This window comes from Scaptodrosophila lebanonensis, unplaced genomic scaffold (assembly GCF_003285725.1).
Source record: "Scaptodrosophila lebanonensis strain 11010-0011.00,11010-0021.00 unplaced genomic scaffold, SlebRS2 tig00000043-arrow-pilon, whole genome shotgun sequence".
Taxonomy (NCBI): Eukaryota; Metazoa; Arthropoda; class Insecta; order Diptera; family Drosophilidae; genus Scaptodrosophila; species Scaptodrosophila lebanonensis.
The window spans coordinates 2,619,014-2,644,789 of NW_022060545.1; the positions used below are offsets into that span (position 1 = coordinate 2,619,014).

General features: G+C 36.9%; 7 protein-coding genes across 9 annotated transcripts in view; 4 read left to right on the forward strand and 3 right to left on the reverse strand.

Annotated features, from left to right (window-relative positions):
- Window positions 1-3,057, reverse strand: part of LOC115622223 (F-box/LRR-repeat protein 16) — a 45,682-nt gene extending 42,625 nt beyond the window's left edge. Inside the window, exon 1 of the mRNA XM_030516120.1 lies at window positions 2,665-3,057. The gene's annotated coding sequence lies outside the window, so the exon portion shown is untranslated. The remainder of the gene's footprint in view (window positions 1-2,664) is intronic.
- A 1,095-nt stretch (window positions 3,058-4,152) lies between these two features.
- Window positions 4,153-5,756, forward strand: LOC115622745 (general transcription factor IIE subunit 1). The gene is made up of 3 exons (XM_030516793.1): window positions 4,153-4,295; window positions 4,351-5,473; window positions 5,541-5,756. Exons 2-3 carry the CDS (start codon window positions 4,375-4,377, stop codon window positions 5,723-5,725), a joined length of 1,284 nt encoding a protein of 427 aa, XP_030372653.1. The 5' UTR covers window positions 4,153-4,295; window positions 4,351-4,374; the 3' UTR covers window positions 5,726-5,756.
- Window positions 5,757-6,096: 340 nt separating this feature from the next.
- On the forward strand, window positions 6,097-12,034 carry LOC115622654 (major facilitator superfamily domain-containing protein 6). Of its 2 annotated transcripts, XM_030516664.1 has the most exons (6): window positions 6,097-6,821; window positions 7,698-7,836; window positions 8,355-9,198; window positions 9,265-9,732; window positions 9,826-10,009; window positions 11,160-12,034. In XM_030516664.1, exons 1-6 carry the CDS (start codon window positions 6,758-6,760, stop codon window positions 11,231-11,233), a joined length of 1,773 nt encoding a protein of 590 aa, XP_030372524.1. In that variant the 5' UTR covers window positions 6,097-6,757; the 3' UTR covers window positions 11,234-12,034. The 2 variants fall into 2 exon arrangements, with proteins under 2 accessions (XP_030372524.1, XP_030372523.1); XM_030516663.1 differs by lacking the exon at window positions 11,160-12,034 and having other exon boundaries at window positions 9,826-10,412.
- On the reverse strand, window positions 11,906-13,769 carry LOC115622655 (biogenesis of lysosome-related organelles complex 1 subunit 6). Its single transcript, XM_030516665.1, has 5 exons — window positions 13,694-13,769; window positions 13,436-13,639; window positions 13,292-13,376; window positions 12,281-12,367; window positions 11,906-12,177 (listed from the first exon to the last, which is right to left on the reverse strand). Exons 1-5 carry the CDS (start codon window positions 13,717-13,719, stop codon window positions 12,076-12,078), a joined length of 504 nt encoding a protein of 167 aa, XP_030372525.1. The 5' UTR covers window positions 13,720-13,769; the 3' UTR covers window positions 11,906-12,075.
- A 671-nt stretch (window positions 13,770-14,440) lies between these two features.
- On the forward strand, window positions 14,441-15,520 carry LOC115623029. Its single transcript, XM_030517208.1, has 4 exons — window positions 14,441-14,651; window positions 14,710-15,136; window positions 15,198-15,315; window positions 15,381-15,520. The coding sequence occupies exons 1-4, from the start codon at window positions 14,441-14,443 to the stop codon at window positions 15,474-15,476; spliced, it is 852 nt and encodes a 283-aa protein (XP_030373068.1). The 3' UTR covers window positions 15,477-15,520.
- A 1,025-nt stretch (window positions 15,521-16,545) lies between these two features.
- On the reverse strand, window positions 16,546-19,985 carry LOC115622718 (2-(3-amino-3-carboxypropyl)histidine synthase subunit 1). Its single transcript, XM_030516758.1, has 3 exons — window positions 19,029-19,985; window positions 17,790-18,577; window positions 16,546-17,441 (listed from the first exon to the last, which is right to left on the reverse strand). Exons 2-3 carry the CDS (start codon window positions 18,558-18,560, stop codon window positions 16,842-16,844), a joined length of 1,371 nt encoding a protein of 456 aa, XP_030372618.1. The 5' UTR covers window positions 18,561-18,577; window positions 19,029-19,985; the 3' UTR covers window positions 16,546-16,841.
- A 2,025-nt stretch (window positions 19,986-22,010) lies between these two features.
- Window positions 22,011-24,978, forward strand: LOC115622717. Of its 2 annotated transcripts, none has more exons than XM_030516755.1 (8): window positions 22,011-22,160; window positions 22,243-22,375; window positions 22,450-22,600; window positions 22,676-22,863; window positions 22,947-23,553; window positions 23,615-23,796; window positions 23,856-24,034; window positions 24,098-24,978. In XM_030516755.1, exons 1-8 carry the CDS (start codon window positions 22,094-22,096, stop codon window positions 24,739-24,741), a joined length of 2,151 nt encoding a protein of 716 aa, XP_030372615.1. In that variant the 5' UTR covers window positions 22,011-22,093; the 3' UTR covers window positions 24,742-24,978. The 2 variants fall into 2 exon arrangements, with proteins under 2 accessions (XP_030372615.1, XP_030372616.1); XM_030516756.1 differs by having other exon boundaries at window positions 22,045-22,160; window positions 22,213-22,375.
- The last annotated feature ends 798 nt before the right edge of the window (window positions 24,979-25,776 follow it).

Consider the following 25,776-nt stretch of genomic DNA (forward strand, 5'->3'; position numbering starts at 1 on the left):
TTATGTTTCATGAAATGGTAAAAGAGAGATAGTAAGAGAGTTTCATTGTTGTGATAATGTATTTACAAAATGTTTTTTTTACTCTATTGTTCAATAGAAATTAAACAATACCAGTTGCAAACATTTATTACAAATTTTAGGAAAAATATATCTATGTAAAATTAATTAATTAAAATAAGTTATACGAAAAAACTGTTTTCTAAGCAGTGCGGGCTACTCGAAACAAATACTATTTTGCCCTCGTAGAAGAATGTGCATGCAAATCTAATAAGCCTTGGCTTATACGGAGGGACGGAAGAAATTTCTATATCTATTGTAATGAAAAATATATACGGTTCTTGCTACTTATTTGCCAAGCATACTTCTAGTACTTTGCTTCGTAAACGCTGAAGAAGTACGATTTCTGATCCTGCTAAAATGTGTTTATTGCCTGCTCAGATGTTCATTCTGGTTTATTTCACCATACATATACATATATTAATATAAAACTGAGCTGTGAGCATCGCAGATGAGTATATGCAGATGCAGATTTACAGATACGTTTACTACGACTAAGCTAGCCCCAATTAAATAATGCTTTGAGGCGAAACATTCAACAGTAAATCAAAGCACAAAGATGAAATAGATTAAATTCAGCTTACGAATTATAAGCAGATGTACGCAAAAGTTATAATTTTAATAGTCAATTGTACATGTAAATGTTTTTTGTGTTTTACAAATAGTTTGAAGCATATTATGCCTAGAACCTATAAACAAGCTAGCTGCCTTATTATAAATAGACTAGGCCAACAGCCAACATATTGAAAGACTTTATTTTGTTATGCCTATACTTTGTTACGCCCACCACACCTACTCCTGCTGAAAATTTGAAAGTTTGAATTTTCTTTCTGCCCTTCTACACGAAGGTAAGAAGCTGAAAAGTTGAAGCATAGCTCGTGGCGTAGTGTACATATACATAGAACATACAAAGTACATACATACATAAGAATGTACTTACTTATATACAAGTATATTCAGCAGTAATAGAAGAGTATGAGTATTAGGTTGATCTAAGATTAACTGCCTAAGTAACATGCAAATAAAAATCAATAAAGGAAAACATGTTCTCTCGGAAACATATGGTGTTGTTCGACTTTCTCGGTGAAGGTAATCACACAGAGAAAAAACACAGTAAATACTTTTTTCAACATCACAGCAAACATATTTCATTCCATTGTGATCAACTTCAAAATCTAATTACGAGTGTTAGTTTTGGATCAAGATGCTATAATGTATAAAGATAGGGAAACTCCTCTTTAGCTTAACTAAAGAAAAAGAACAGATATATTCTTTACCGATTTTGTAAAAAGAGAATTATTTATTCTTTCACATTTGTCACATTTTTTGAATGGCATGAAAGTGTGAGGGTCATGAAATGGATTGATGTCTAAGTAGACCGAAAATTCTATCTAGGAAGTTCATTAGTCTTTGATAGATAACACATGTTTAAAAGTTCGGAAAAGGTTAATTTTATATAATTTCAAAAAAGTTGAATCAAATAATATTCCAAAAAATATCTCAGAAATAAAATGATTTGTTTTGTTCAATTTAGAATAAAATTGTATTGGAAAGTTGATGTTGTACATCCATTTGGACCCAATCACAGTAGTTCATCGTGCAAGACATGGTAGCTGGGCTTTAGTGTTGAGTCCTTCATATCTACACACATATCTGGGTCATACTGTGCAACTTTGACCTGATTTATGTCCGACAATGTGCTATTTATTGTTGTTTCTATATACAACGTCAGTTTAGAGGCACACGCAAATACCTAGAAAAGACTTGGACGTTCCTCAGAAGTGCAATGCCGAGACCAGATGCAAGACCATTAAAATGCTCTTTTCTAATGAACAAAACACACACCCAAATACACACGCACACAGCTACAGCTGGCAGGTATTAAAGCGGAAATTGACCCAAAGGGCTCACTCAAGCACACATACAAGTATTTATGCATTTAGACACATACGAGTACATAGGCCGTGGCGCGTCGCGACAGAATGTCTAAAATCCATTATTATTATGTAGATGTTGTTGAAATGACATCACGAGTAACCAACCCTGGCAGCACCGCTTACAGTGTTTTGGGCCAAGGGGGCCCACAGGGGTTGGGTACCGAGTGAAACTCAAATAAAAAATGGTGGCACGTGTGGGTGGATGAACATCACTGGCGGCGCAAACACAAGGCCCAAAAAAGCCACAGAATCACGTGCAGAAAGAACACTCAAAAAAAAAAACGAAAAAAGAAAATTTAAGTAAATTTAGACAAATTAGTGACAAAATTATCCCAATTGGTGATTGGGGAATAATTAAGTGCGTTTCTGCGAACGTTGACTGAATGGAAATGTGTATGTGTGTGTGTGTGTGTGTGTGTGTGTGTGTGTGTGTGTGTGTGTGTGTGTGTGTGTGTGTGTGTGTGTGTGTGTGTGTGTGTGTGTGTGTGTGTGTGTGTGTGTGTGTGTGTGTGTGTGTGTGTGTGTGTGTGTGTGTGTGTGTGTGTGTGTGTGTGTGTGTGTGTGTGTGTGTGTGTGTGTGTGTGTGAATAACTGACTGCCTGGCTGATTGACAGACTGACACACAGCAGACAGCATTTGATTGTATATAAGTACAAAAGCTTAAACGCACCTTCTGGCAAAAATTATATATAGATCCGACAAAAAAGCACTTATTTGTTGTATAATATTCAAAGCGATTTTAAGGTATCCGTTTGTTTTGTTTTTTATTTGCTCACGAAATAAAAATCAATTTTACATATGACGTTCGTATGTACACAGGTACATATATACGTGTCGGCGCCGCGATTTTCTTTTATTATTGTTTTCTATTTCTTTATTATTGCATACGCTTCAGCATTTCGTGTTTTTTTTACGTTTGTATCTCACAACCACCACGCAACCACGAGGCACAAAAAATGTGACCGCTGGTAAAAGTTGTTCTTCCGCAAACACGAAACACACACACACAATCCTATACCGCCGGCGACGCCAAATATTTGTAGCGAAAATTGAAATTGAATGAAAAAATCACAAAAAACTATTTGCACGTTTTTACTGTTTGGTGAAAAATGTGACGCCGTAAAAATGTGAACGGAAAATTGGAAAACCGAACGTAAGCGCGCACGACTCAGAACTGCAGGCATTGAGACGGATGCCTGAATTTCTAAATCACTAACGGTACTATGGGGGTATGCACAAGAGAGCAGGTGAGCGAGTCAGAGCGAAAGCGCAGTCTGCGCGCGCAGTCCTCGTGATATGCTTTCTCTTGGCAAACAAAAGCTTTTTCCAGAGGCGTAGCCCAAGAGAATCGAGCAGGTGGTTCTGCAGGAACGTTAGATATTTGATTGAATACTTTTCTACCAACATTTATAAATTCTAACTTACAAGCACCATATTATACGTGGACCCAATCCTTTAAAAATGCTTAGTCTTGTGAAAAACAGAAGTTCATACTTTACTATGAAGAACCCTGTTTGTTTCATTTTATTTCGACTATTTTGTATTTCCCACTCCCTACGACTGCGCAGTTCAGTTGTTGTCGTCGCTCTCCGGGATAAACAATCGCCAAGGTAAACGAAACCGCAAACCCCAATGGCACTCTCTATCGTAATCCAATTGGCTTCCAAAAGAACGGGTACTAAAGCTTTATTCATTGATAGTAATAATACTTATCAAATGTGTAGAATTGTTTTTATGCTGTAAATAATTATGCATTCTTCAATTTTGATCCGTTTTATTTTGGAGGGATCTAATTAAGTTGAACGTGTATATGTAGAACAACTTTGTCCCATTCTTTAGTTCAAGAAGGCAATGCTGACTTATTGTTTTCAAGTTCATTTAATTTAATGCCAAAAATACGTTCTTTGGTTTATTTAGTGTTATATGTTCATGCACATGAATAATATTAGTTTCATAAAAATTAATTAAATTAAAACATTAAGTCCCATTAAATGACCATACATTTCAATTTCGTTGAAACCGTTTTAACTTTTTTGTGATATGACTTTGGCAATTATCAACACTTAACGATAACTCATCGATAATTGTACCGATACATCGACACCAGCGTTGAAGGCTTCCATCCCTAAAATAAACACATTGGCGGAAAAAAGTGCAATATTAATAAAAGTACAAAAACGCATCCTACGGACATTTCCAAGTAACAACAAATGAAGAAGTGTTGGGATACTCACGATCGCGGCATAAGCAAATAACCGTTTGCGCTTAGCCAAATCGCGCGCTTATTTTTGTAGAAAGCAGGTGCCATAACGTGATTTTAATGACGCACAGTTATTACAATAAGCAATATTTTTAGTGAACTCATCGTATTTAATACATAATGTCGTCCACCTCAGCCGCGCAATCAAATGCGCCATCCACCACCGAGGTACGCTACGTCACTGAGGTGCCTAGCAGCCTCAAACAGCTCGCACGCTTGGTCGTGCGCGGCTTCTATACTCAGGAGGATGCTCTTATCATTGATATGCTGGTGCGGAACCCGTGCATGAAAGAGGACGACATTGCCGAACTTTTGCGTTTCGAAAAGAAGCAGCTGCGCGCACGCATTACAACCTTACGTACTGACAAATTTATACAAATACGCCTTAAAATGGAAACGGGACCGGATGGCAAAGCTCAGAAAGTTAACTACTATTTTATAAACTACAAAACATTTGTAAATGTCGTCAAGTACAAACTAGATCTGATGCGAAAACGAATGGAAACGGAAGAACGGGATGCGACAAGTCGTGCCAGCTTTAAGTGCTCGACGTGCTCAAAAACTTTCACCGACCTCGAAGCGGATCAACTGTTCGATCCAGCCACACTGGAATTTCGTTGCACCTACTGTGGAAGCCATGTGGACGAGGATAGTGCTGCGATGCCCAAAAAAGATTCGCGTCTTATGTTAGCACACTTCAACGAGCAGCTGCAGCCATTATACGATCTACTGCGCGAAGTCGAGGGCATCAAGCTGGCACCAGAAGTGCTTGAACCAGAACCTGTGGACATTGACACAATTCGTGGTATTACCAAGCCAAACGCCATACGCCCTGATGGCATGCAGTGGTCAGGCGAAGCGACGAGAAACCAAGGTTTCGCCGTTGAAGAAACACGAGTCGATGTCACCATCGGTGGAGATGATATGCCCGACACAGTTGTGGAGCGCAAGTCGCGACCCATTTGGATGACGGAGAGCACTGTGATAACTGACTCAGAGTTGGGTGATGTAGGATCAAACCATGATGCAGCGCAAACATCAAGTTCTTCTGGTCATCGAAACAAAAAGGAGAACGAAGATATCATGTCGGTACTTCTGCAGCATGAAAAACAGCCTGGGCAACGGGAAGCTCATCTGAAAGGAATGCGAATGGGATCGTCAAACGCTAATTCTAGTGATTCAAGTGACGATGAAAAGGACATTGACAACACAAAGATACGTAAGTCACTGTCAATCTTATTTGAAGCCCTGTACTAAAATATTATTTAATCTTGTCTTTCAAATAGCTAACGTCAACTATATAAACTCTGAATCAGAGGAGGATGATGATGACGTACCAACTGTGCTTGTAGCAGGGCGACCCCATCCTTTGGATGAACTCGATGATAAACTGATTGCCCAAATGACGCCGCAGGAGAGGGAAAACTATATACATGTTTATCAACAACATTATAGCCACATATACGATTGAAGCTGATGATTATAGTTAACTTACGCATTAAGAATAGTGTCATTGTCAAATTAAGTTGCTTAATATGTACATATGTATGTGGTTGACTGAAATCAGCAGCATTAAAACATTCTACTCCATAGATACGTACAAAATTGGCTTATTCATTGTAATTCATATTTGGATTTACGATTAAATTAAATGTTTCGTTCATATACGTTTTTAGTCGTTCTACAACACTCACGGTGAGAAGTTGCCAATTGCGCTTGTGAAAACATAAACAATTCGACAGTGCTACCAGACTCGGTGGGCTTTCAACTGTTCGAACAGCTGATTTAGTTGCGATGCTTTTATTCAGATTATATGAACTAATTACCGAATAAGCAGTACATTTATTATAATTGGCGATAAGCAGAGTGTGTAGAAATGATGACACAGCTGGCAATTAAGCGGCTAAAGCAAATTTACAGCCTCAAGAACGAAAAGCACATGCAGCTCCCTTAAAAAGTGTAGTCAGTTTAACAATGCGTTTCTTGCCGAAAGGTCGTTCATAGCACTAGGTCCGGATAAAACAATATAACATTATTGCTTTACGCATCGCTTTCAATGTAAATAAGAGATCAAATTAATAGTGAATTTTGGCAAATACCAATATTAGCATTGATTAAAATTGTAAAAATCAGCGTCTTATAGCAGGGCCGTGCTAACGATATACTCAAGTTCTGATTGGCATTCGTGAAATGTGATCGCCACAAACACACACGCGCGCGTAATCACATGCATTTGATTGCACATTAATAATAAGTGTGATATTTTATGCTTGCAAGTGCATTTTTATCTCTTCGCGAAGGATTCTAAGCTCCGTCGTGTTAAGAAGTGGAATGTGCATGAGTTGCTATTCTTTTCTCGCGCGCTGGTATTTTCAGCCATTTGAAAATTCATGCTTAAATTGATTCTGTCGACGAATACCGCTTTATGTCCTAATAGGTGGCTTGAACTGATATAAACTTTGAACTGTGCGTGCTGTAGACTGTGAAATCAATTAATATCAACATGAAGGCCAAGATCGATAAGGAATTGTTGCCTATGAAGGCGCATTACTTTCTCTTTAATGCCGGTAAGTGCGATTGCCGATAAAACAATAAATAAAATAAAACAATACACACAAGAACATCCGACTCGTAATTATACGGTGATTATAGTCATTACTAATACGTATGTATGTACATACATATACATCTGCCAATGACGACACAATTGCATGGCAAGAGGGAAAGATGGACGCACGTGTTTCGTGTCTATTGTGTAGAATGTTAATGTATCTGGTAACTGCTACTGCTTAGAATATAAATTAAATAAAGTAAAGTTCCTTATAGGTGTGTTTATGTATCTGATATAAGGTACGGCAAAATTCCTTTACAAATAGTTGCGCTTTTTACTTGTGATTTTCCATCATATACAAAACATTATCAAACTTTTCAGATCTACTCTCTTATCGTCAGTTTAACATCTGAAAAGAATACATACATTCACTTCACCAAAATAAACGAAATACCAATGTCTATGTACATATATTTATATGTATGTATAAATAGTACATATGAACATATGTATCTTAATGGAAAAGAACGTATAGTACAGTACCTGCACATACTAAAGGTTGTTAAGCACATCTTTCAACTTTAGAAAACTATCTCATTCCCGAAGCTGGGCTATTTGCATGCCGTACTATTTAGTATACTCATGCATGCTTTGCTTATCAGGCAGATACCACCCACCTACATGCATATGCCTATACATATGTATATGTGTAAATGAATGCGATGATATTTCTGTTTGTGTGCATATATAATCATGGACTAGACTACACTGCTATCCCGCATAATCTTTGAACAGGTTTTGACCCTTTGTTATAATCCACATAGTACTGAACTATTTACGTCCACAACGTTTTCTAATCAATATTGTTTAACTCTATTTATTTATCCTCTAGGCACTGCACCCGTTGTGCCCTTTATGCCAACGCTTGCTCGTCAACTGGGCTACTCATCGCTTGTTGTGGGCACGATGTATACAATTTTACCCGTTATTGGTATGCTTGCGAAGCCGTTATTTGGATATATTGCAGATCGGTAAGACACAAAATCTATATAAAGTCTCAATAAACATTAAACTTTTATAAAACGTATTGATCGTGCTAGTTTTAGCTCAACTGCTCACAAACCGGACTTTTGAAATAAATTTAGGATTCACTACCATTAAAAAAATCCATTAATTTTGTTGTTATTAAAACCAAAAACTTCATATCATGCTCTCCTATGTTTAGATTTCTTTTTCTCTGGTCGAGTGTTTAGAGGCCATTAGGGCCATTAATTGTTACATGCCAGTTTCGAAGAGTATTTGCCAATTCTAGGAACGAAATCGACAGGCTATTTAATTAATTTTAATTCTTCGAATGCATATAAAACATTCAAAGATTAAAACATTTATTATAACATTTGTTTTAAACATTTATTATAACTACCCATATAATTAATATATATATATATATATATATATATATATATATATATATATATATATATATATATATATATATATATATATATATATATATATATATATACATACTATGTTTTGATTTTATTAGGTTTCAGCGCCATCGAACACTTTTCCTCGGTGGCCAATTACTCACTGGCTTGGCTTTCTTTATGATCATGTTTGTGCCGGCACTTGAGAAACCAATGCCAATGGTAGAATTTCACTGCCACAACGGTGTTTCGAATGTTCAGTACTGTTCGCCGTACGGCGATTGTGTGGAAAAGAATCTCGAGTCACACTTTGGCAATCGAACGCTCGGTTGTGAAATGCATTGCCAGGCAGAGCCATATATGTGGGACATAGTGTGCCAGAACTGGCTTAATAACTCTTTGGAAAATTGCGAAGCTAATCGGAGCAATCCGCAGCTGGACTTTAATGCATTTATCAATGCAAACGATATTGTAGAGACACAACAGAATAGCACCACGTGCCTCAACTTTTTAGTGCCGCAAGATCAGGGCTCGATCGATGGAAAGAATATGACCCTCTTTTGTCCAAGCGACAAGCAGTATTTTAAAGCCCAGTGCAGCATGAACTGCCACGAAGACTTTCTCACGGATCAGCTATCGGAGAGCGCTGTGATCAACACCCGCAGTGCGCTGGGTCTGCCGCAATTCTGGTTCTTCTTCAGCTTGATGATCATTAGTTGGATTGGCATGGCGGTCGTTGTCAGCATTGGGGATGCAATTTGTTTTGGCATACTGGGCGATCGCCATCACCTCTATGGGAAACAGCGCCTGTGTGGCTCTCTGGGTTGGGGACTGTTCGCTGTTTTGGCCGGGGTGCTCGTCGACAAGATGTCTGGGGGCCAGGTTACGAAGGACTACACTGTTGTCTTCTGGATAACGTTAATCGTTCTGGGCTTTGACATGCTGGCCTCTACAAAACTAAAGGTATGTTGTTGCTTTAGTCACATGCAGGTCTTCACGCTCTTTTTATTTTCTTTCTTCAATATACAGCACACGCAAACGCATCTTTCAAACAATATTGTGAAGGATGTGGGACAAATGTTCCTTTCTGTGCGTTGCGTCGTTTTCTTCCTCTGGTGCGTGGCCATTGGTTTGTGCACAGCGCTTATTTGGAATTTCCTTTTCATCTATTTGGAGGAGCTAGACAAGCTGTACGAGGGCTGCGAAAACTCCGTTAAAACTCTAGAAGGCCTTGTAATGGGCATTCAGTGCTTTGGCGGAGAGCTTCCCTTCTTCTTTCTATCCGGATGGATTCTAAAGCGCATTGGCCATGTCAAGGCCATGAGCCTGGTGCTCCTTGGCTTCGGCGTGCGCCTACTTTTGTACTCCATGTTGCAAAATCCTTGGTACATTCTTCCCATCGAGCTCCTCAACGGTATCACTTTCGGTCTCTTTTACGCAACTATGGCTTCCTATGCAAGTATTGTGGCACCGCCAGGAACTGAAGCCACCATGCAGGTGAGTTACACACATATTGCCTTCTTAATCGTAGAGTTTTTATTATTAATAATCTGTCATATATACTAATTGTCCTGTTATCTCCATTTGCAGAGTTTGGTGGGCGCCATCTTTGAGGGTGTCGGTGTCTCCATGGGCAGTTTGATTGCTGGTCTGCTCTTCGAGGCCTTCAGTGCTCGCGTCACTTTCGAGATCTTTGGTGTAGCCGCCTTTATTGCATTTATCGTGCATGTCCTTGTGCAGATGTGTCTGCAACGTAATGGCACGGCGGAAAATGGTAAGGTCGCCTCAGATGCACATCCCAACGCAACGTACACTGCAAATCCCACTAGCAATAAGACAAATGAAGAATTTAGCGACGTAGATTTAAGCTGATGTCCGGCACTCTATGAAAATGTTCTTATAGCATGCCGTACTTGGTGCTTACATGGGGTGTTCTAATGGTACAAATACGAATAGAAATTGCGATTTGTGGGCATAAGTCGAAACATAAATACATACATATAGATATGTAAACTGATTTTTCTACAATATTCAAGTAATTGTAGGACTCGCTATCAAACAAAGAAGATTTTTTCATATACCTACACATACATATATCCCAGCCATCAAGTCATATTGAAGGTGCAGATTCCTTTAAAAGTAACAATAAAACTATGCATTTATTTTATTACAGAAAAGAAGACTTGTTCTCTATGGTACTCTTCTTACGTTCAAATTTCTAAATAATAATGAAGAGAATCATGAAAAATAGTAATTTGTAATCTTGTCTACAACAGAGATTTAATATTTAAATATGTTACTTATTCTTATAGGAGGCAATAATCTATTGTTGACACATAACATACATATTAATACTGAAAGCAAAAAAATTGAAAAAGAACATATTTTCAGGAAAACAAATTTATTGTTATACTCGGAGACCATTGAGGTCTGTTTTACGACAAGTTAATTGCGTCTAGCTTTTCCTATCTAAATTAACAGTTACTGCCTGAACATAAGAAAAGAATGAAATTCTTATCAATCCCGAAATTGTGTTACGTGGGGCAATATGTAGAAACCCTATGAAGGTGTGTAAATTGGTAATTGTCAGATTGTAGATTGAAATCGTTAACGTTTATAATGAATGTGCCTGCAACTCTACCTCTTTCTGATATATTTTTTAGTTAAGCGACCCTTTGAACATTCCTATAAGTTGAAATTATGAAGTGAATAAAACCAAATTATTTGATGACAAAGAATGAAATAAGAATTCTTCCCTTCTCTGATATTTATAAAATATAAACCAGAGCAACCTTAAATATCTATGATATATATACATATATATATTTAACCAATATAAATGTATTGTTTCAAACTTTTTTATATAATCTGCTGTTACTACTTATTTTAGAATATTTCTAATCGATGTTCCTGAATATTTTTAGGCACTGTCAAATATTTTGCACCGACAGATGCTATGCACATGCTGAATGAACAGGAGTATAGTATTGTTAGCTAAGACGTTTGAACCACCCAGCAAGAAAATCAAGAACCACAACTGCAATCACAACCACAACGAACAAGACCGCACACATCTGTTGTTCTACAATTATCAACTTTTACCAGCTTAGAAGCTGTCGCTGCTGCATGTTGAACATTTTAATATTGTTTAACTATTAGTTATAATCATATTTGTATTGTATACGTGCTTTAATTAAGTATTATTTACCTCTTATTGTTAGTAACACACTTAGATTTAGATAAAACAAAAAGAAAAACGCATGCTATTGCATCCATACATACTATACATAAGTACGAGCATTGATTGAACTGAATCAATTATTGATATAGGTGAAAAATTCTAAATTGTATACCCTACGGTGCAGTGGATAGATCGAATGCATAACAAATTCAAACAGGCGATCTAAGAAAATACTGCTCTTGGGGCGCTGTGAATGTTTAACATTATTGTTTATTATTTTAGCTAATGCAAATATATGTAATCCCTTCAATATTTAAATACTTTGGCATGTTGTAGGCTAGGCTTTCACAATTTAAGCATCCTTGTTATACTGTTTGTAAGTTACAATGCATGGGACTTAATCCTGACGTTTTCCACTTATTAATAATCTCTGTAGTAATTTGGATATCTATGTATATGTCTATATTTTTAACTCTCTGTACACATGAATTTAGTTTTATGTAGTTTTAGAATAATGCGTTTAATGCCTGTTACCAAAGTACTTTAGTCGAGTAATTACAAATGCATATGCGCTTCTTAAACTTGAATAACATACTTATATATTTTTTTAAACTTAAATAGCTATGTGTTTAAATATCTACCCGGTACGCCTCGAGCGTCTAGTGGGTCTGGCTGGCGATAAGCGACTCCTCGTGCTGTTGCTTCTCAAGTTTGCGCTGATACTCGCGTTGCTTGGTTGTGGCCACGTTAGCAGCCCGTTTCTATAATCGCAACAGAACCAACAATAAAGTTAAATGGTGCAAACGTATGCTATTATTAATAATTTTTACAGTTCGACGCAACAATAAAGTTTCTGTTTATTACCTTTAAAACCTTTGTGCGTTGATAAATGTTTTGCATTTCCTTTCTGATTCTAATTAGCTTCTCCTTGTAGATCTTCACATCGTTCATCTGCAGATAATCTGACATTTAGTAAAGTATAAAACATGCAAACATACATGCACATGCCTCTATTTTATGACCTAGCAACTTTGTTGAGAAGTGATACGACCGACTTTAATATTTATGGTCAGAGATTGCACAAAATGTTAGCTGCTTGGTTAGCATTACGTTTTAAAACGTAGACACGACGTGACTTAATTTGAGTATAAGATAGAATTCTTTCGATAAGGCTACATCATAAACGTCTGCTTTTCAAGAGTTATAATAATACCAGAAAATGTAGTTCATGGACGTTTCATTTGTCTATTCGTTCTTCCAATTTCTCATGTGGTTCGCTCTCTCTTATTAGGAGAGGAAAACAATAATAACGTCGTTAACCCAATACTCTTAAATAAACGAAGCTCTAGGGGTATAAGTTGTTGCTTCAATCATGTTATTTATGAATGTAAATTTTTAAGATGAATTTGAATGGAAAATACAGCCCGCCCCTTCGAGCTCCGAACAACCGAAATCACTTTTTCAGCAGTAGCTATTTTAATAACATATGTATATGAAGTCATTTTAACGATTATAAACACAGCCCTCCACTAGGTTTCTCAAATAAGACAATTTACCGAAGGCTCTAAAAGCTAATTTAGGCGTAGGGGACGGTGAAATGAAATTAAAAGAGGATGCCACGCTTTCTGAGCAGCTACTTGACGCATATGGATATAAATTGAAATGTATATCAGGAGAACATACATATGTAGCTAGCCATATATGTATGAACATAAATCTTTTAGGAAAAAGAGACAGTTTGGTTTATTTTTAAAAGGCGCTGATTTCTATGTTCTAGAAGAAACATATGATAATTTCCCTCTTTTCTATCAATAGTAATGATTTATAATTGATCAATTTATAACATGACTACATTAATTTCGCAGCTATATTTACCATTTCGTTCAACTTGGCAACTTCAGTGCAATCCAGCTTGTATTTCTCCTTCGACAAGTCAATATAGATCTTATTTTGCTTAAAACTGTTTAGAAAGCGCGTATGAGTAATCAAATAATATAATTACACTCAAGTAAAACATACATTAACTCCTTGAGTTGGGCCCGCGCCTTAACCAACGGCGGCTCAGCAATTTGCAACATTCCAGTTGACAATTGTAAGGCAGCTAGACTGTTCCCAGCAGCGTCGGTGGACAAAGCGTGCTCTGTGTTGTTGTTGCTTTCATTTGCTCCACTTTGCAGTACGTTTTTTTCGGCGGAAGCCTCTGGGCCAAGTTCGTTAATAACGCTGTTGAAAAAGATATTTTTTACATTTGAACACGCTTAACATTATATTTATTACCTATTTAAATTACTACTTTTCAGCATATTAAGTATTTATTTATAAATTAATGGGATTAACAGGTTGGCGTCTAACAGCTGACTGCATAAAAGTGTACTTGTAGTATTGCCAGATAGCTGAAAAGAGAATTTCACTTTGTGCTCAGTTTCCACTAAAGACAAAAAGCAAGCGCATCAAAAAATTCCTGTAAAACAAATAAATACAATTTTAATTTGTTTTAGTGAAAAATTACAGTCTTAGGATAGAAAAATTACTTAAAAATAAATTTTATAGATAAAACAAAAAAGCAGTACTACCATTAAGTTAGATTTAAATAACGGATCTAATCATAAATGCATTTAATTTGTATGCTATAAAAACTAAAGACTAAAGATTGTAAGTCAATTATTTTATAGATAAAACAAAAAAGCAGTACTACCATTAAGTTAGACTTAAATAACGGATCTAATCATAAATGCATTTAATTTATATGCTATAAAAACTTTTTCATCGTATAAAACATTGATTTTTGTTTCACGAGTAAATATTAAATAAAAAAGAATTGAATCTGAAGAGTTCATAAGTATGTACATACGTAAATACGGATTTATTTACTTTTACATATTTTCATTAAAACAAATGATGGCAGCTGAACATTGTCTAACACCGCGTTATCGATAGCCGATACAGTATTCCTCTTCTTACTGGTTGATGCTTTGTTTACATTTTATGTAAACATACATATGTATATATTGGCGATATTTTAAAATGCGTTGTGCCGTTAGCAATTGTGGCAACAGCAACCGTTGTTCTAACAAGAAGAATTGGCGCTTCTTTCACTTTCCTAAAAATGGGCCTCACTTGCAAAAATGGATCGATTTCTGTATGCGCGAGGACGTCATAAACACTTCGACAGCATGCATTTGCCAGGAACACTTTAGAGCTGAAGATTTTGAACGTAATTTAAAATACGAGCTCGGTATGTCTTCACGCTAATCCTCAAAAACACTTTAAGTTCACATTGCTCGCTTTTACAGGTTTTACCCGCATAAATCCAACCAAACTTAAGCCCGGTTCGTATCCCACTATCAGGAGAACTGGTAAGCAATCGCAACGACACAAAAACCAAACAAATAGGACACCTGCCAGTCGTATCGGCAATTCAGACAACTCCACAGAGTTATCAGAAAACATTTATTGTGATCCAGCTTCTATGATCAGCAAGCATGCCAATGTCCAAGAAGATATGTTCAAACCAACTGATGACGACGATTATTTGGAAGCAGATAACAAACAGTCAGACAGAATATCGTCAGAATATGATCTTATAAATAATGACCACACATATGAGAACTTGAATATAGAAATACTTGATCCCTCTGATCCATGTTTAAATATCAACTATAATGCCAAAGCCGATGACAATATAGGTGATACATATGTCCGACATTTGGAAAACGAAGTGTAAGTTCGTCCAACTAAAGACTGAGCCACATTTATTTGTAAGTTATGACTTTTTTAACAGAAGCGCGCTCAGACGAGAGGTGTTCTTTTTGAAAGACGAGCGCGAAAACCTTCTACGGGAAGTCAAAAGTTTGAGGCAAATACTGGAACAAACCGGAAAAGTTCCCAAAATTGTCAAGGTTTGTAAAGTAAGATTACGTTGATCAAATAACCTACTTAATCAACCCTTCAATTTTAAATTAAGGTCATCAAACCTGCTTTAAAGAATCCGGTGGTGCTTTATAGGGCAAATCTTCAAACCATAAAGAAACTGCGACAAATTAATAAATCATCCAACTGAATATAGCATTTAATTTTTAATTTTTAATTTTTTTTAAATATAAAACTAGGACTGAAGTGATAAATAAAGAAAGTATTGAGAGGTGAGAAATGAATAATAAAACCTCTTTTGTTCACAAGAAAAATGAATCATATTGATATTGGACTAGTATTGTTTCCAATAAATTCGTACATATTTTTTCTTGCACGTCTTAAAACTGACATTCCACAACATCTTAGGTAGAACTCAAATTTCTTCGGGTTTGCTAATTTTTTGAATGCTATATCCGAATGTGGAACCGCAGGTACGCGTACCCGACGTCTTGTTGATTATCTTCGTGGAATTTTCGCTTCGTGAAAATTTTCCGAAGGTCAACATGATTTGGAAAATGTGTAAAATTCTATAATCGGCTTCTACCTTCTACTCGCGGACCCTCGATGTATAAAAAGGAACTCAGCTTGAAATCGACCTGCACTACAAGCGAAGCGCTGTATCTGTTCACATCACTCCGAATGGACTCTCGCAAGGATGAGGATAGATGGGCATCTTTGTTGCCGAATATCTTCTACCCGTAAAACTGGCTCGTTGGCGCTGTTTCGACTCTAAATGGACCAAAGGCTCATTTAACTGTATCATAATACCGCTTGTAGTGCCAGCAAAATAGTAATAGTAAATTTTATTCATTGTACAGGTTTTAAATTAAGTTAATAGTTGAATTGTACATAGCCAATCACCTAACTCAATTGTATATACATAGTCAATTTATTTAGCTAAATTGTATATAATCTAGGCAATAATTATTTATTTTTGCAATAAAAATTTGAATTGAAATTTAAAAGCTGAAATCGTTATTTATTTCATTACATCCTGGACTGACTACGACTTTGCCGTAGAGGTTTAGGACAAATAACATCCATTGGGGGTACACATATTCACATAAACCAAATGACCACATAATATTAAAAAATTGTCAAACCTGTTAAAGACTATCACAATAAATGACTTGAACGTCATACACCAATGCTAGTGAGCCCAACTGAGAACCACGTTTTTTAATTATGCATATTTGTTTAATATTGTATTAAATAAGTTGTATGATATAATGTTTATAAGCTTGGCAAAACTTGTTCATTGCGCTTCGCAAAATAGTTGCATCACATTAGAAAAGAAATCTAAAAACAAACTATATGGTACACATTACTTAGAAGAAACTTGATGAACACAAAAATTGAGAAACTATAAAATATCTTAACTTAAAAAAATTTGTACTAACTAAAATTAGTAAGCATTTCTTTTGTTAAACTAAATCACGTAAACTGTTAAGTAACGCTTCAGGGGATAACGCAGTAGCACAAAGGATCAATCCTTAGTGGCTACCAGTTCAGTTTAGCCTTTCTTAAAGTCCAGCAAATCGGCCAGAGCTGCAGCCTTTCCAGTGTCATCTTTTTCAAGTTCTGCACGCGTGCAGCGGCCGCAGCAATCGGCTGAGGGTCTGTTCTCGCATTCGCCCAAGGCAGGCGGCTTGAAATTGGGCGTCCAGGGGCCCAGGCTGCCGGTGGCATAAAAGTCCATAGGATATGCATTGGCTCGGGGTGAGGCATTGTGTGGCGTCCATTCGACATCGCCCAAAACTACAGACAACTCGTAAGGATTTAGCAGCGGCTGTGTAAAGGCCGAGCCCCAGTCGATGGATAATCGAGGACACGCGATCTGCACAAAAGCATCGATGTCGGTGAACAGAGCAAGCTTCTGTGGGAAAATCTCCGAGAGCAGTATGGTTGTCGTCTCGATGCCCTTGGCATGCAGACGCCGCCCAAGAAATTTATGAACTCGTGCACTACCCTGCCGGCCCAACGTACCCAATATGATGCCAATTCGTTTGGCCTGCTTAGCGCGCTGCACTGCCGAGTAGCGCATCTCTTGCATAGCCACATGATCATAACGTTCCACGGTGAATTTCTTTTCATATGGATCATATTTGTAGGCCTGCAATGAACAAAAGGGTTCAATCATAATAATTAAATCCAATTTATACATATTTATATTAGTAAATGTTCATCAGTTTGGTTACTTGTTTGTTTTTGAAAGCATTTTAGATTAATTTTTGACTATGCTTTAGCCCGAACTATTTTATGAATTAAACGATAATTTATTTTAAATATATGAAAACAAAACTAAAGTAATATACATATATTCATATTCTAAAAATTGTCCAGCGTTTTTTTTTTTTAATTGATTGTTTTGGAATGCAGTTCAATCTTGTAATTGACTTTTTATATTGTTATATATTTCTATTTTATATTTGGTTGAATGTTTAATTGGAATTGCATTTACCTTTAGTTGCGGATTAGCAATCATGGCCGATTCGAGATGAAAACGCCCGTCGCCCAGATAAATGATCATTTGTGTCGATTCTGGCAATTGTGGGGAAGTGCATCCAAGTATTTCACCTGGACTGAGGGGTTTCGCCTGTGGCACTATCACGTCATATCCGACAGCTTTCAGTTCCGTTGCTGCCGCCTGTAGAGTCGTTACGAATTGAATGGTGCTAACCAGTGCTATTTGACCCACTTCCGGTTTAAAATTCAACTTCACCGAGTCCAGAAAATGCAGTGGGTCAATTTTGATGTCGACAAATATGTACAACACCTTGATGCCGCACGTCTGGTCTACTGGTATAAGGCAGCTATGGCCGTAATGCACAAGCAGATCCGCGCCTAGCGCTTTGGCCGTGTAGTCGTCCACACAACAAGCCCCGTAGGTCACATCGCCCATAATTACGGTGTCGGCGCTCGTGAAGCGCTCGATGATGTCGCTAATAACCATGGCGTACATAAGCAATCCCTCTGGAAGCTGTAGTGCCACTCGCTTGGCCTTTGTTTCCCGAATGCGCCAGATGGTCTTGTGTAGCTCGAAATTGTAGTTGGACGGTAGGCGATTTATAGCCTGTTGCAGCAAGGGATCGTCTAGCAGCTCCTGAGGTATGCGATTGATGCGTGCCTTGGGCTTAAACACCTTCTTGGGCCTGGCACGAACCACGACCACATCGCTGCTGGTGTCCATGGAGCTGGGCAACTGCTCATTTGGTTGGATCAGGTCCAACATGATGAAAATAATTGGTGCTGAAAATTAACAATGAGAACTGATATTTATTGACTATTCGCCCTGGTTTAAATAGCCCCAAAAAACACCTAATCGTTTCAAAATTAAATAAATATAAATAAATAAAATAAACAAAAGTTTGAATACAAACAAAATTCGTGCGCATCGATGTAGGGCGGGTAATGACCGGCCTACGTGACTGAATGCATGCAAGCCAGAGGTAAAGCCAAGGACCTGTTTTTTCTTTTAAAATTTGAACGATGTAATATTTTAAGCGATCGGGTGCTGTTAAGCCCCTAACTGAATGACTCGCAATAAGATTGCGAATTACGTATTCAAATATTGCCAGACAGCTGGTCGTATGAACATATATGTACATATGTACATATATTCATACATACATATATACGTTGCATCAATTTAATTATTTAGCACAAAGAATCGTTAGCTAAATGACTCATTTTTACTTACCTTCACTTTAGAATAGCGTTTAGTGCAACTTTCGAAACGCGCCAAGGTTCAAATGGTTTCCGAGACGTTACGCCTCAGTTGTTTGTTGCTTTTGTAGCGCTTGTTTGCGCTGCTTGACCGAAGTTAACCAAATATTGTATTTACAATATACTGCAAACAACGAACGCAACGATAACGAGCTTCAATGTAGCTATATTTAAATTGTTGATTCTTTTGTCTTTGTTAGTCACACAATCAATCACCTATGTATGTATGTATGTATTTGTCAGATTACATACAATACATTCACTCGTATTACAAATTTCTTTAATCGCTTTCCCGATCAAGTGGCAGCCACAAGCCAATTGAACAAAAACAGCACGTGTACTGTGTGCACTGATAATTATTGTTATTAGTTTTACTGTCACTCGAAAACAAAATTTCAAATTTTTCCTGTAGCTGACGTACGTTTCAGTTCAAGGGTTGCTGTTGCAATGAAATTGGTCACTGAACTTTTATTACCGCGACGGCGGCTGTTGTATGTTGCGCCATTGATAACTGTTCATGAGTCACGTAGGCATCATCCAGTGGCGACAGTGTGCAACACAAGTTATGTTTTGGGTTTGAAACTTAGCTGCATGCACGTTCCGATTGGAAGTGACAGAGTGTTTTGTTTATTGGTCAAATAAGATGAACTATTCGAAAACACTCGTAAATGTTTAACTTTATCTGAGATTGATGCAAACATTAAATTCCGTGGCACTTGCTTGTTTTGTGGTCGAGTGTAATTCGCACTCCAGATGCACAGCTGACGAGATATTTTTGTTGTTGCACACTTATTTTTGATGTTATCCTTTTTAAACCAGCACTTAGTGAATGCACTAAAATATATACTTGCACTACAAATAATTCTTGTAGCTCATTTTATATAATGAAATAATGCTTTGCAACTACCTACCGCGTGTAAATTTAAGCAAATGAAAACTGTCAAACGCTGAACAACTGTTTTATGGCAATACTTTGTTTACATTTTGTAGATAATATTCTGGCAACGCTTCCAACATAAAATAAAGTGCTGGAAAATATATAAATTTTTTAAAATTAAAATAGAATGCCGTTGTAAAATTTTGACCCCTGCCATTAGTAGTAATTAAATAGTTATTAAAAAGGCAAAAAATTATGGTTTTACCAAAGTTGTGCGTGCAATAACCAATCAAATCTTCCATTAGGTTAGCTGTTTTGTCAAGGGACATCAATGTAAACTTAAAGTAACTCAAAAGGACAGAAGGAAAAAAATATATAAAAAGATAAGCTTTTGTTACGATAGTTATGAAGTTGATTACAAAACTAGCATTTTGTAAAAATAGACACAGCACAGGTTACAAAAAAGTTTATTAATTTATGCCTGTTGATGATCAAAAAGTTTTGAAATATTTATTTTTTGGACTAAAATATCCAAAACAAAATCTAAATATTTAGTTCTTTAAGTTTTTTATTTAATATCCGTTTCTTGCTTAACGGCATGGTATATACAAATCATTCGGTTTTGGTTTTACCTGCTAGACTTAGCTTATTGCTTTCATTATTATTTTAAGTTTTATAACAACATAATATCTATTTAAATTAATAGGCTTCCAATTAATGTTCTGAAATTTGGAGATGTAATGAGCTGGATAATACATATATGTACTATTTATGCAAATTATACGAAACCTTATCATGTTAATTAGCTTCACTAATATAACTTTAAATTTAATTTAAAAATGTACATCCGGAGCGTATAATTAATCGACCGCCATATTTGCCTTATTTGTTCAAAAGTAAATTTTTAATACTGTGAATAAAATGAAAAGTTAAAGGAATACATTTCTTGAAATACAAAATAATCCTTAAATGCAGATCAAATTGATCTTGAAATGGTAAAGTAAAGTTGTAAAGGTATGTATGTATGCATGTATGATTACAAGTGTAGGCGCCCTGAAACTTTACGTACATACATAATTACTAATTTTAAGTACGTAAGTGACCATCAACATTTTAGGTAGCACTCAATTTTATCTATATTTGTGGCAGTATATTCTTCAAATTTATGGACTATCTTCTATAAACCTTGAACTCAGGTACGATATTTAAATGTAAGTCGACAATGTCAGCGGGAATTCCGCTCCGTGAAAATTTTTCGAAGGTCAAAGTCATTAGGAAAATTGTAGACACGGTAATGTAAAATCGGTTTTTATGACTTTTACCTACTGTTCACGAACATCGCGGGATCTATAAAAAGGAGCTCAACTTGAACTCGACCTGCACTGCAAGCGAAGCGCTCAGCACGTTAACATTGGTTCGAGTGGACTCTAAGGATGATAAGGACTGGAGGACCTATAAATGGACATCCTTGTTGCCGAGTCCTTTCTGGCCGTGAAACTGGCTCGAGGGCGCTGCTTTGACTCTGAATGGACAAAAGAGTGATCTAATTTAATACTTGCTTGTGGTGCCAGCAAATTAGTAAATTTTAGTCAATTGTACAGATAATAAAATAAGTTAGGTTAATAGTTCAATTGTACATATACTTACTTAGCTCAATTGTATATATATATTTAGTCAATTTATTTAGTTCAATTCTGAATATATTATTTAATGCACACAAGTGGCAATAAAATTTGAAATGTTAAGCTACAAATCTGGATTCAAATAAATATAATTTTAAACTGGATTAAAATTTGCGTATCGACTTTGAAAAACAAGTTTCTAACAAATAAAATTTAATTTATTTTAATATTAAAAATATTAAAACCAAAGAGTTGATCACGCACGACTCTAGCGTTTCACTTCAAAACTTTATATCTTGTCACAACACACATTAACTACGGACGCCCAAATACAAAGGGTTGAAAAAAAAACGGCATTTAATGTGCTGCCAGCTTGTCAAATAAAACAGCTGTTTTACAAAAGATATGTACATGTGTCGTGGTGAATGGTATTAGCAAAAAACAAAGATATCACCGTCCCGGCCGCCGCTTTAAATTAAACAATACGCGGGCTCTGTGCGCTTAAATTGGCTTTGTAATGCGCGCGGGACAGTCAGTTATATGAGAATACGCGGCCAGTCGTTTTATCGAGCAATTATAGTACACGCTGAATTAAACTGGAAATCATGTAAGTGATTTCGGTAGAAACGTTCTGTGCAGCCTCCAATATCCATTATTAGTTTCGTTATTCCTTTTTGTTTAAATGAAAGCGGAATATTTTAGGATGCGGATATTACGCCGGGGCATAGTGCAAAAAATTGCATTGACTACATGTTTACTGCTACTGGTTATCACCCTATGTATGCTTAATTGGGAACGCGATGTTGATAAAAGCGTTAAAATGTAAGATTGCAAGTACAAAGCCTTGTACTAGGTACATACATATGTACCTACAATTCCACGTATTTATATTACAGAAAGATTATTGAGCGATCAATACGCTCGCCAATGAACCAAGGGGAGTGTCGGCGCCCCCATTTAGCGCTGGACAATCCAGATATCATGAAATTCTACAAACAAGTTGCTAAAATAAATTGTGGTGATGGGCTCGATTGGATTATGTGTGAGGTAAGTATACATATACGGGTATATATGGGTACGCGATGGACATTCAAATAAATGTTGTTTACATTTCTTTTTCAGAAATCTATATGTTTTGTTAGGCCCGAAATCAGTGCTAGTCATGACGATATAACATGTTCCTATACAGATATTATACGAAAATCTGACTATAAAGTGCGGTTTGGTCGTACATTAAAATTAAAAGAACCCTATGTGCTGCAAAAAAGCGATTTTGTTAAGGTCGTTTGCCATGCCAGTGATGGACAGAGGTAATATAAAAAAAGCATTTAAAAAAAATAACATTATTTATCAACGCAGATAAGCAATTTTTTAATCGTTTATTATTCATTAGTTGGTTTGGTATGGCTTTTGGCATACGCGACACTGTCCAACGCCCACTTGCTGCCAATTTTGCACCGAACCTTGCCGTGATGCCACCCGAAGCGGTGGCGCAAGCTCATCAACAATTACAGCTTCAGGATGTACCCACCGCCGCATTTTACAACGTATTAATGCTGGGCTTCGATTCGCTTAGCCGCAATGCTTTTCTGCGCAAATTGCCGCGCACGTACAGCTATTTAAAACAGCTTGGCACAGTTGTCCTGCAGGGCTACAATATAGTGGGCGATGGCACGCCCCAGGCACTGGTGCCCCTTCTGACAGGGTACACAGAGCTGGAGTTACCCGAGACAAGAAAGCGCATGTCCAACTCGGGGAGCGTTGATTCGTATCCAATGATTTGGCAGGATTTTGCGCGTCTGGGGTACATGACGTCATTCAATGAGGATTTGCCCAATGTCGGTACATTTACGTATCGCATGAACGGCTTTGAAGAACAGCCAGTGGATCATTATCTACGCACCTACTATGTGCAAGCCCAGAATATGCTTAGTGACAGCCCTCCTAATTGCGTAGGACATCAGCCCGATCATATGGTTATGCTAGAATACACAAAAAATGTGAGTACCATTGATTTTTAAATATTCGATGAATTCAAAATGTTCCATCCGTCCCAAATAGTTTATGATGAAATATCGGGATTCACCCCGCTTTGTCTTCAGTTTTCACGGCGGCTTATCGCACGATTCCATAAACTTAATCGGTGCAGCCGACGATGACGTTCACGATTGGCTGGTGGCGCTAAAAGAGAAAAATCTGCTGGATGATACTATACTGATTGTAATGGCAGATCACGGCAATCGGTAAGTGAATAGTTTAGATTTATTTGTATAAGATTTGAAGATTAAAGTGTATAATGCAGATTTGCGGAGGTGCGCGCCACACTTCAAGGCAAGCAGGAGGAACGTTTACCCTTTTTCAGCTTTACATTTCCCGAGTCCTTTAAGAAACGTTTTCCGAAGGAATATAACAACTTCGTTGCAAACGAGCAGAGCCTCAGTACACCATTCGATATACATGCCACGCTCAAGCACATTATAAGTAAGCCTGCTTAGTCTACAGATAAAATTTGAACTTTATAATTTACTGCAAATGCTCGTTTAGAATTACAAACAGCTAGCGCTGAGGAGCTTGCAGCCGAGTCCACTTACGACAGCGGCACTCTGGACACTAAAACGGAGACAAATAAGGCGTCCATACACATCTCAAAGCTGGCGAGCGGACGTGCGATCTCACTATTCGAGCCCATTCCCAGCAATCGAAGCTGTGCCGATGCCTACATAGAACCGCACTGGTGTGCCTGCCTCAATTGGCTGCCCTTACAGCTGAACGATACTAAATATATGGGCATTATCATAAAAGTGGCGGACAGCATCATCACCTCCATTAATGCGGCAACAGAATCGCGTCGGGAGTTTTGCGCACAGCTGACACTAAAGAAGGTAAACTGGGCTTTGCGTCTGCAGCCACACAAAGAATTGCTGCAGTTTAAGACGAATAGCGACAAGGATGGCTTCTTGGCCGATATGAGCGGCCAGACGGTGGTTCACGAGGAAATGTATCAGTTGCAAATTGTCACGCAGCCCGGGGAAGCGCTGTATGAGGCGAGTGTCGCCTACAATTTGCACACATTCAGTGCCACAACGAAACTTACGGATATCTCTCGTGTCAATAAGTACGGCGACCAGGCGAAGTGCATATACGAGCGTGATCCAGAATTGCGAAAATTTTGCTACTGCCGTGACTAGTCATTACAAAGTAATTAACAATGCAATTAATGATAACTTTACAAACTTAAATAAGTAGCACATGCACTAGTCAATCAAATACTAAATCAAGGTAAGCTGTGCTGCTACTTCATAAATTTTAAAAAATTTATGAGATTTCGTATCATATTCTCATTGTCCAGTGTTGGATGACATTATAATATTCACAAAACTTCAACAACTTCATAACATATTTCATCTCAAAATGAAATGACCTAAGCTCTCTCTTAAAAAGATTTATGATTTATATTTATGTGAAATTGAATTTATTACACTCGAAATATTCAATTATTTAAACTATTTAATGCTAATTTTGGAAATTACAAAATGTGAATAAAAGGATCAAGAATTTAACATAAATAAGTGCGGCAAATAGTTAACAGAAATAAATAAGAAATACAATAAAACAACAAAAAAACAAACAAGCATACATTTTTATTTATGTACATACGTGTATGTTGCAAAACTTAATAAATTATCATGTTTTTGATTTAACAATATCAGTCACTTTGTTAATAAGCACCATAAATAATACCTTGTTATATCGACGAATAGAAGTAGGAAGCACGAATGACTTACATTCAAAAATCAATTTTATTTAAGAGTCTGATTGACGTTCGATAAAAAATTTAACATTTATGACTAGCAGGTTTTGGTACGTTCCGAGAACTAGGGCACATGGGCACATAGTACAATAAATGTTATGTATGCTCATACGTACATAGAAATACGTATGTATGTAGTATGATAGTGATATTCAGGGCAAGAAATAAAACAGTTAAAAGCTGTACAATTTGGCAAAGACATATCTTTCATTGACTTATGTATAATGCAAATACTTAATATACATATGTATAAATGACGCTCATAGCTATTTCTTCTACGCTTCAATGAAAAGTTAAAGTTAATCGGAGTTATAATATTCCAAAATTGCTTTTTAGTGCTCACCTAGACAATAAAACAAAACTTGAGTCCTTAATTTTATTGTTTCGGCTCTGGGTTGATCACCAATCGGTA

Bases quoted from the DNA above. Each gene is read 5' to 3' on its own strand.
- LOC115622654 (XM_030516663.1), top strand. From the start codon at position 6,758: ATGAAGGCCAAGATCGATAAGGAATTGTTGCCTATGAAGGCGCATTAC. The intron at 7,837-8,354 runs GTAAGACACAAA...TGATTTTATTAG, and splicing joins TTTGGATATATTGCAGATCG to GTTTCAGCGCCATCGAACAC. The intron at 9,199-9,264 runs GTATGTTGTTGC...TTCAATATACAG, and splicing joins TGGCCTCTACAAAACTAAAG to CACACGCAAACGCATCTTTC.
- LOC115622717 (XM_030516755.1), top strand. From the start codon at position 22,094: ATGAGAATACGCGGCCAGTCGTTTTATCGAGCAATTATAGTACACGCT. The intron at 22,376-22,449 runs GTAAGATTGCAA...TTTATATTACAG, and splicing joins GTTGATAAAAGCGTTAAAAT to AAAGATTATTGAGCGATCAA. The intron at 22,864-22,946 runs GTAATATAAAAA...ATTATTCATTAG, and splicing joins CATGCCAGTGATGGACAGAG to TTGGTTTGGTATGGCTTTTG.
- LOC115622745 (XM_030516793.1), top strand. From the start codon at position 4,375: ATGTCGTCCACCTCAGCCGCGCAATCAAATGCGCCATCCACCACCGAG. The intron at 5,474-5,540 runs GTAAGTCACTGT...TCTTTCAAATAG, and splicing joins CATTGACAACACAAAGATAC to CTAACGTCAACTATATAAAC.
- LOC115623029 (XM_030517208.1), top strand. From the start codon at position 14,441: ATGCGTTGTGCCGTTAGCAATTGTGGCAACAGCAACCGTTGTTCTAAC. The intron at 14,652-14,709 runs GTATGTCTTCAC...TCGCTTTTACAG, and splicing joins TAATTTAAAATACGAGCTCG to GTTTTACCCGCATAAATCCA. The intron at 15,316-15,380 runs GTTTGTAAAGTA...TTTTAAATTAAG, and splicing joins AAGTTCCCAAAATTGTCAAG to GTCATCAAACCTGCTTTAAA.
- LOC115622718 (XM_030516758.1), bottom strand. From the start codon at position 18,560: ATGTTGGACCTGATCCAACCAAATGAGCAGTTGCCCAGCTCCATGGAC. The intron at 17,442-17,789 runs GTAAATGCAATT...TGTTCATTGCAG, and splicing joins TTGCTAATCCGCAACTAAAG to GCCTACAAATATGATCCATA.
- LOC115622655 (XM_030516665.1), bottom strand. From the start codon at position 13,719: ATGCTGAAAAGTAGTAATTTAAATAG. The intron at 13,640-13,693 runs GTAATAAATATA...CTTTTTCAACAG, and splicing joins AAAAGTAGTAATTTAAATAG to CGTTATTAACGAACTTGGCC. The intron at 13,377-13,435 runs GTATGTTTTACT...CTTTCTAAACAG, and splicing joins GCCCAACTCAAGGAGTTAAT to TTTTAAGCAAAATAAGATCT.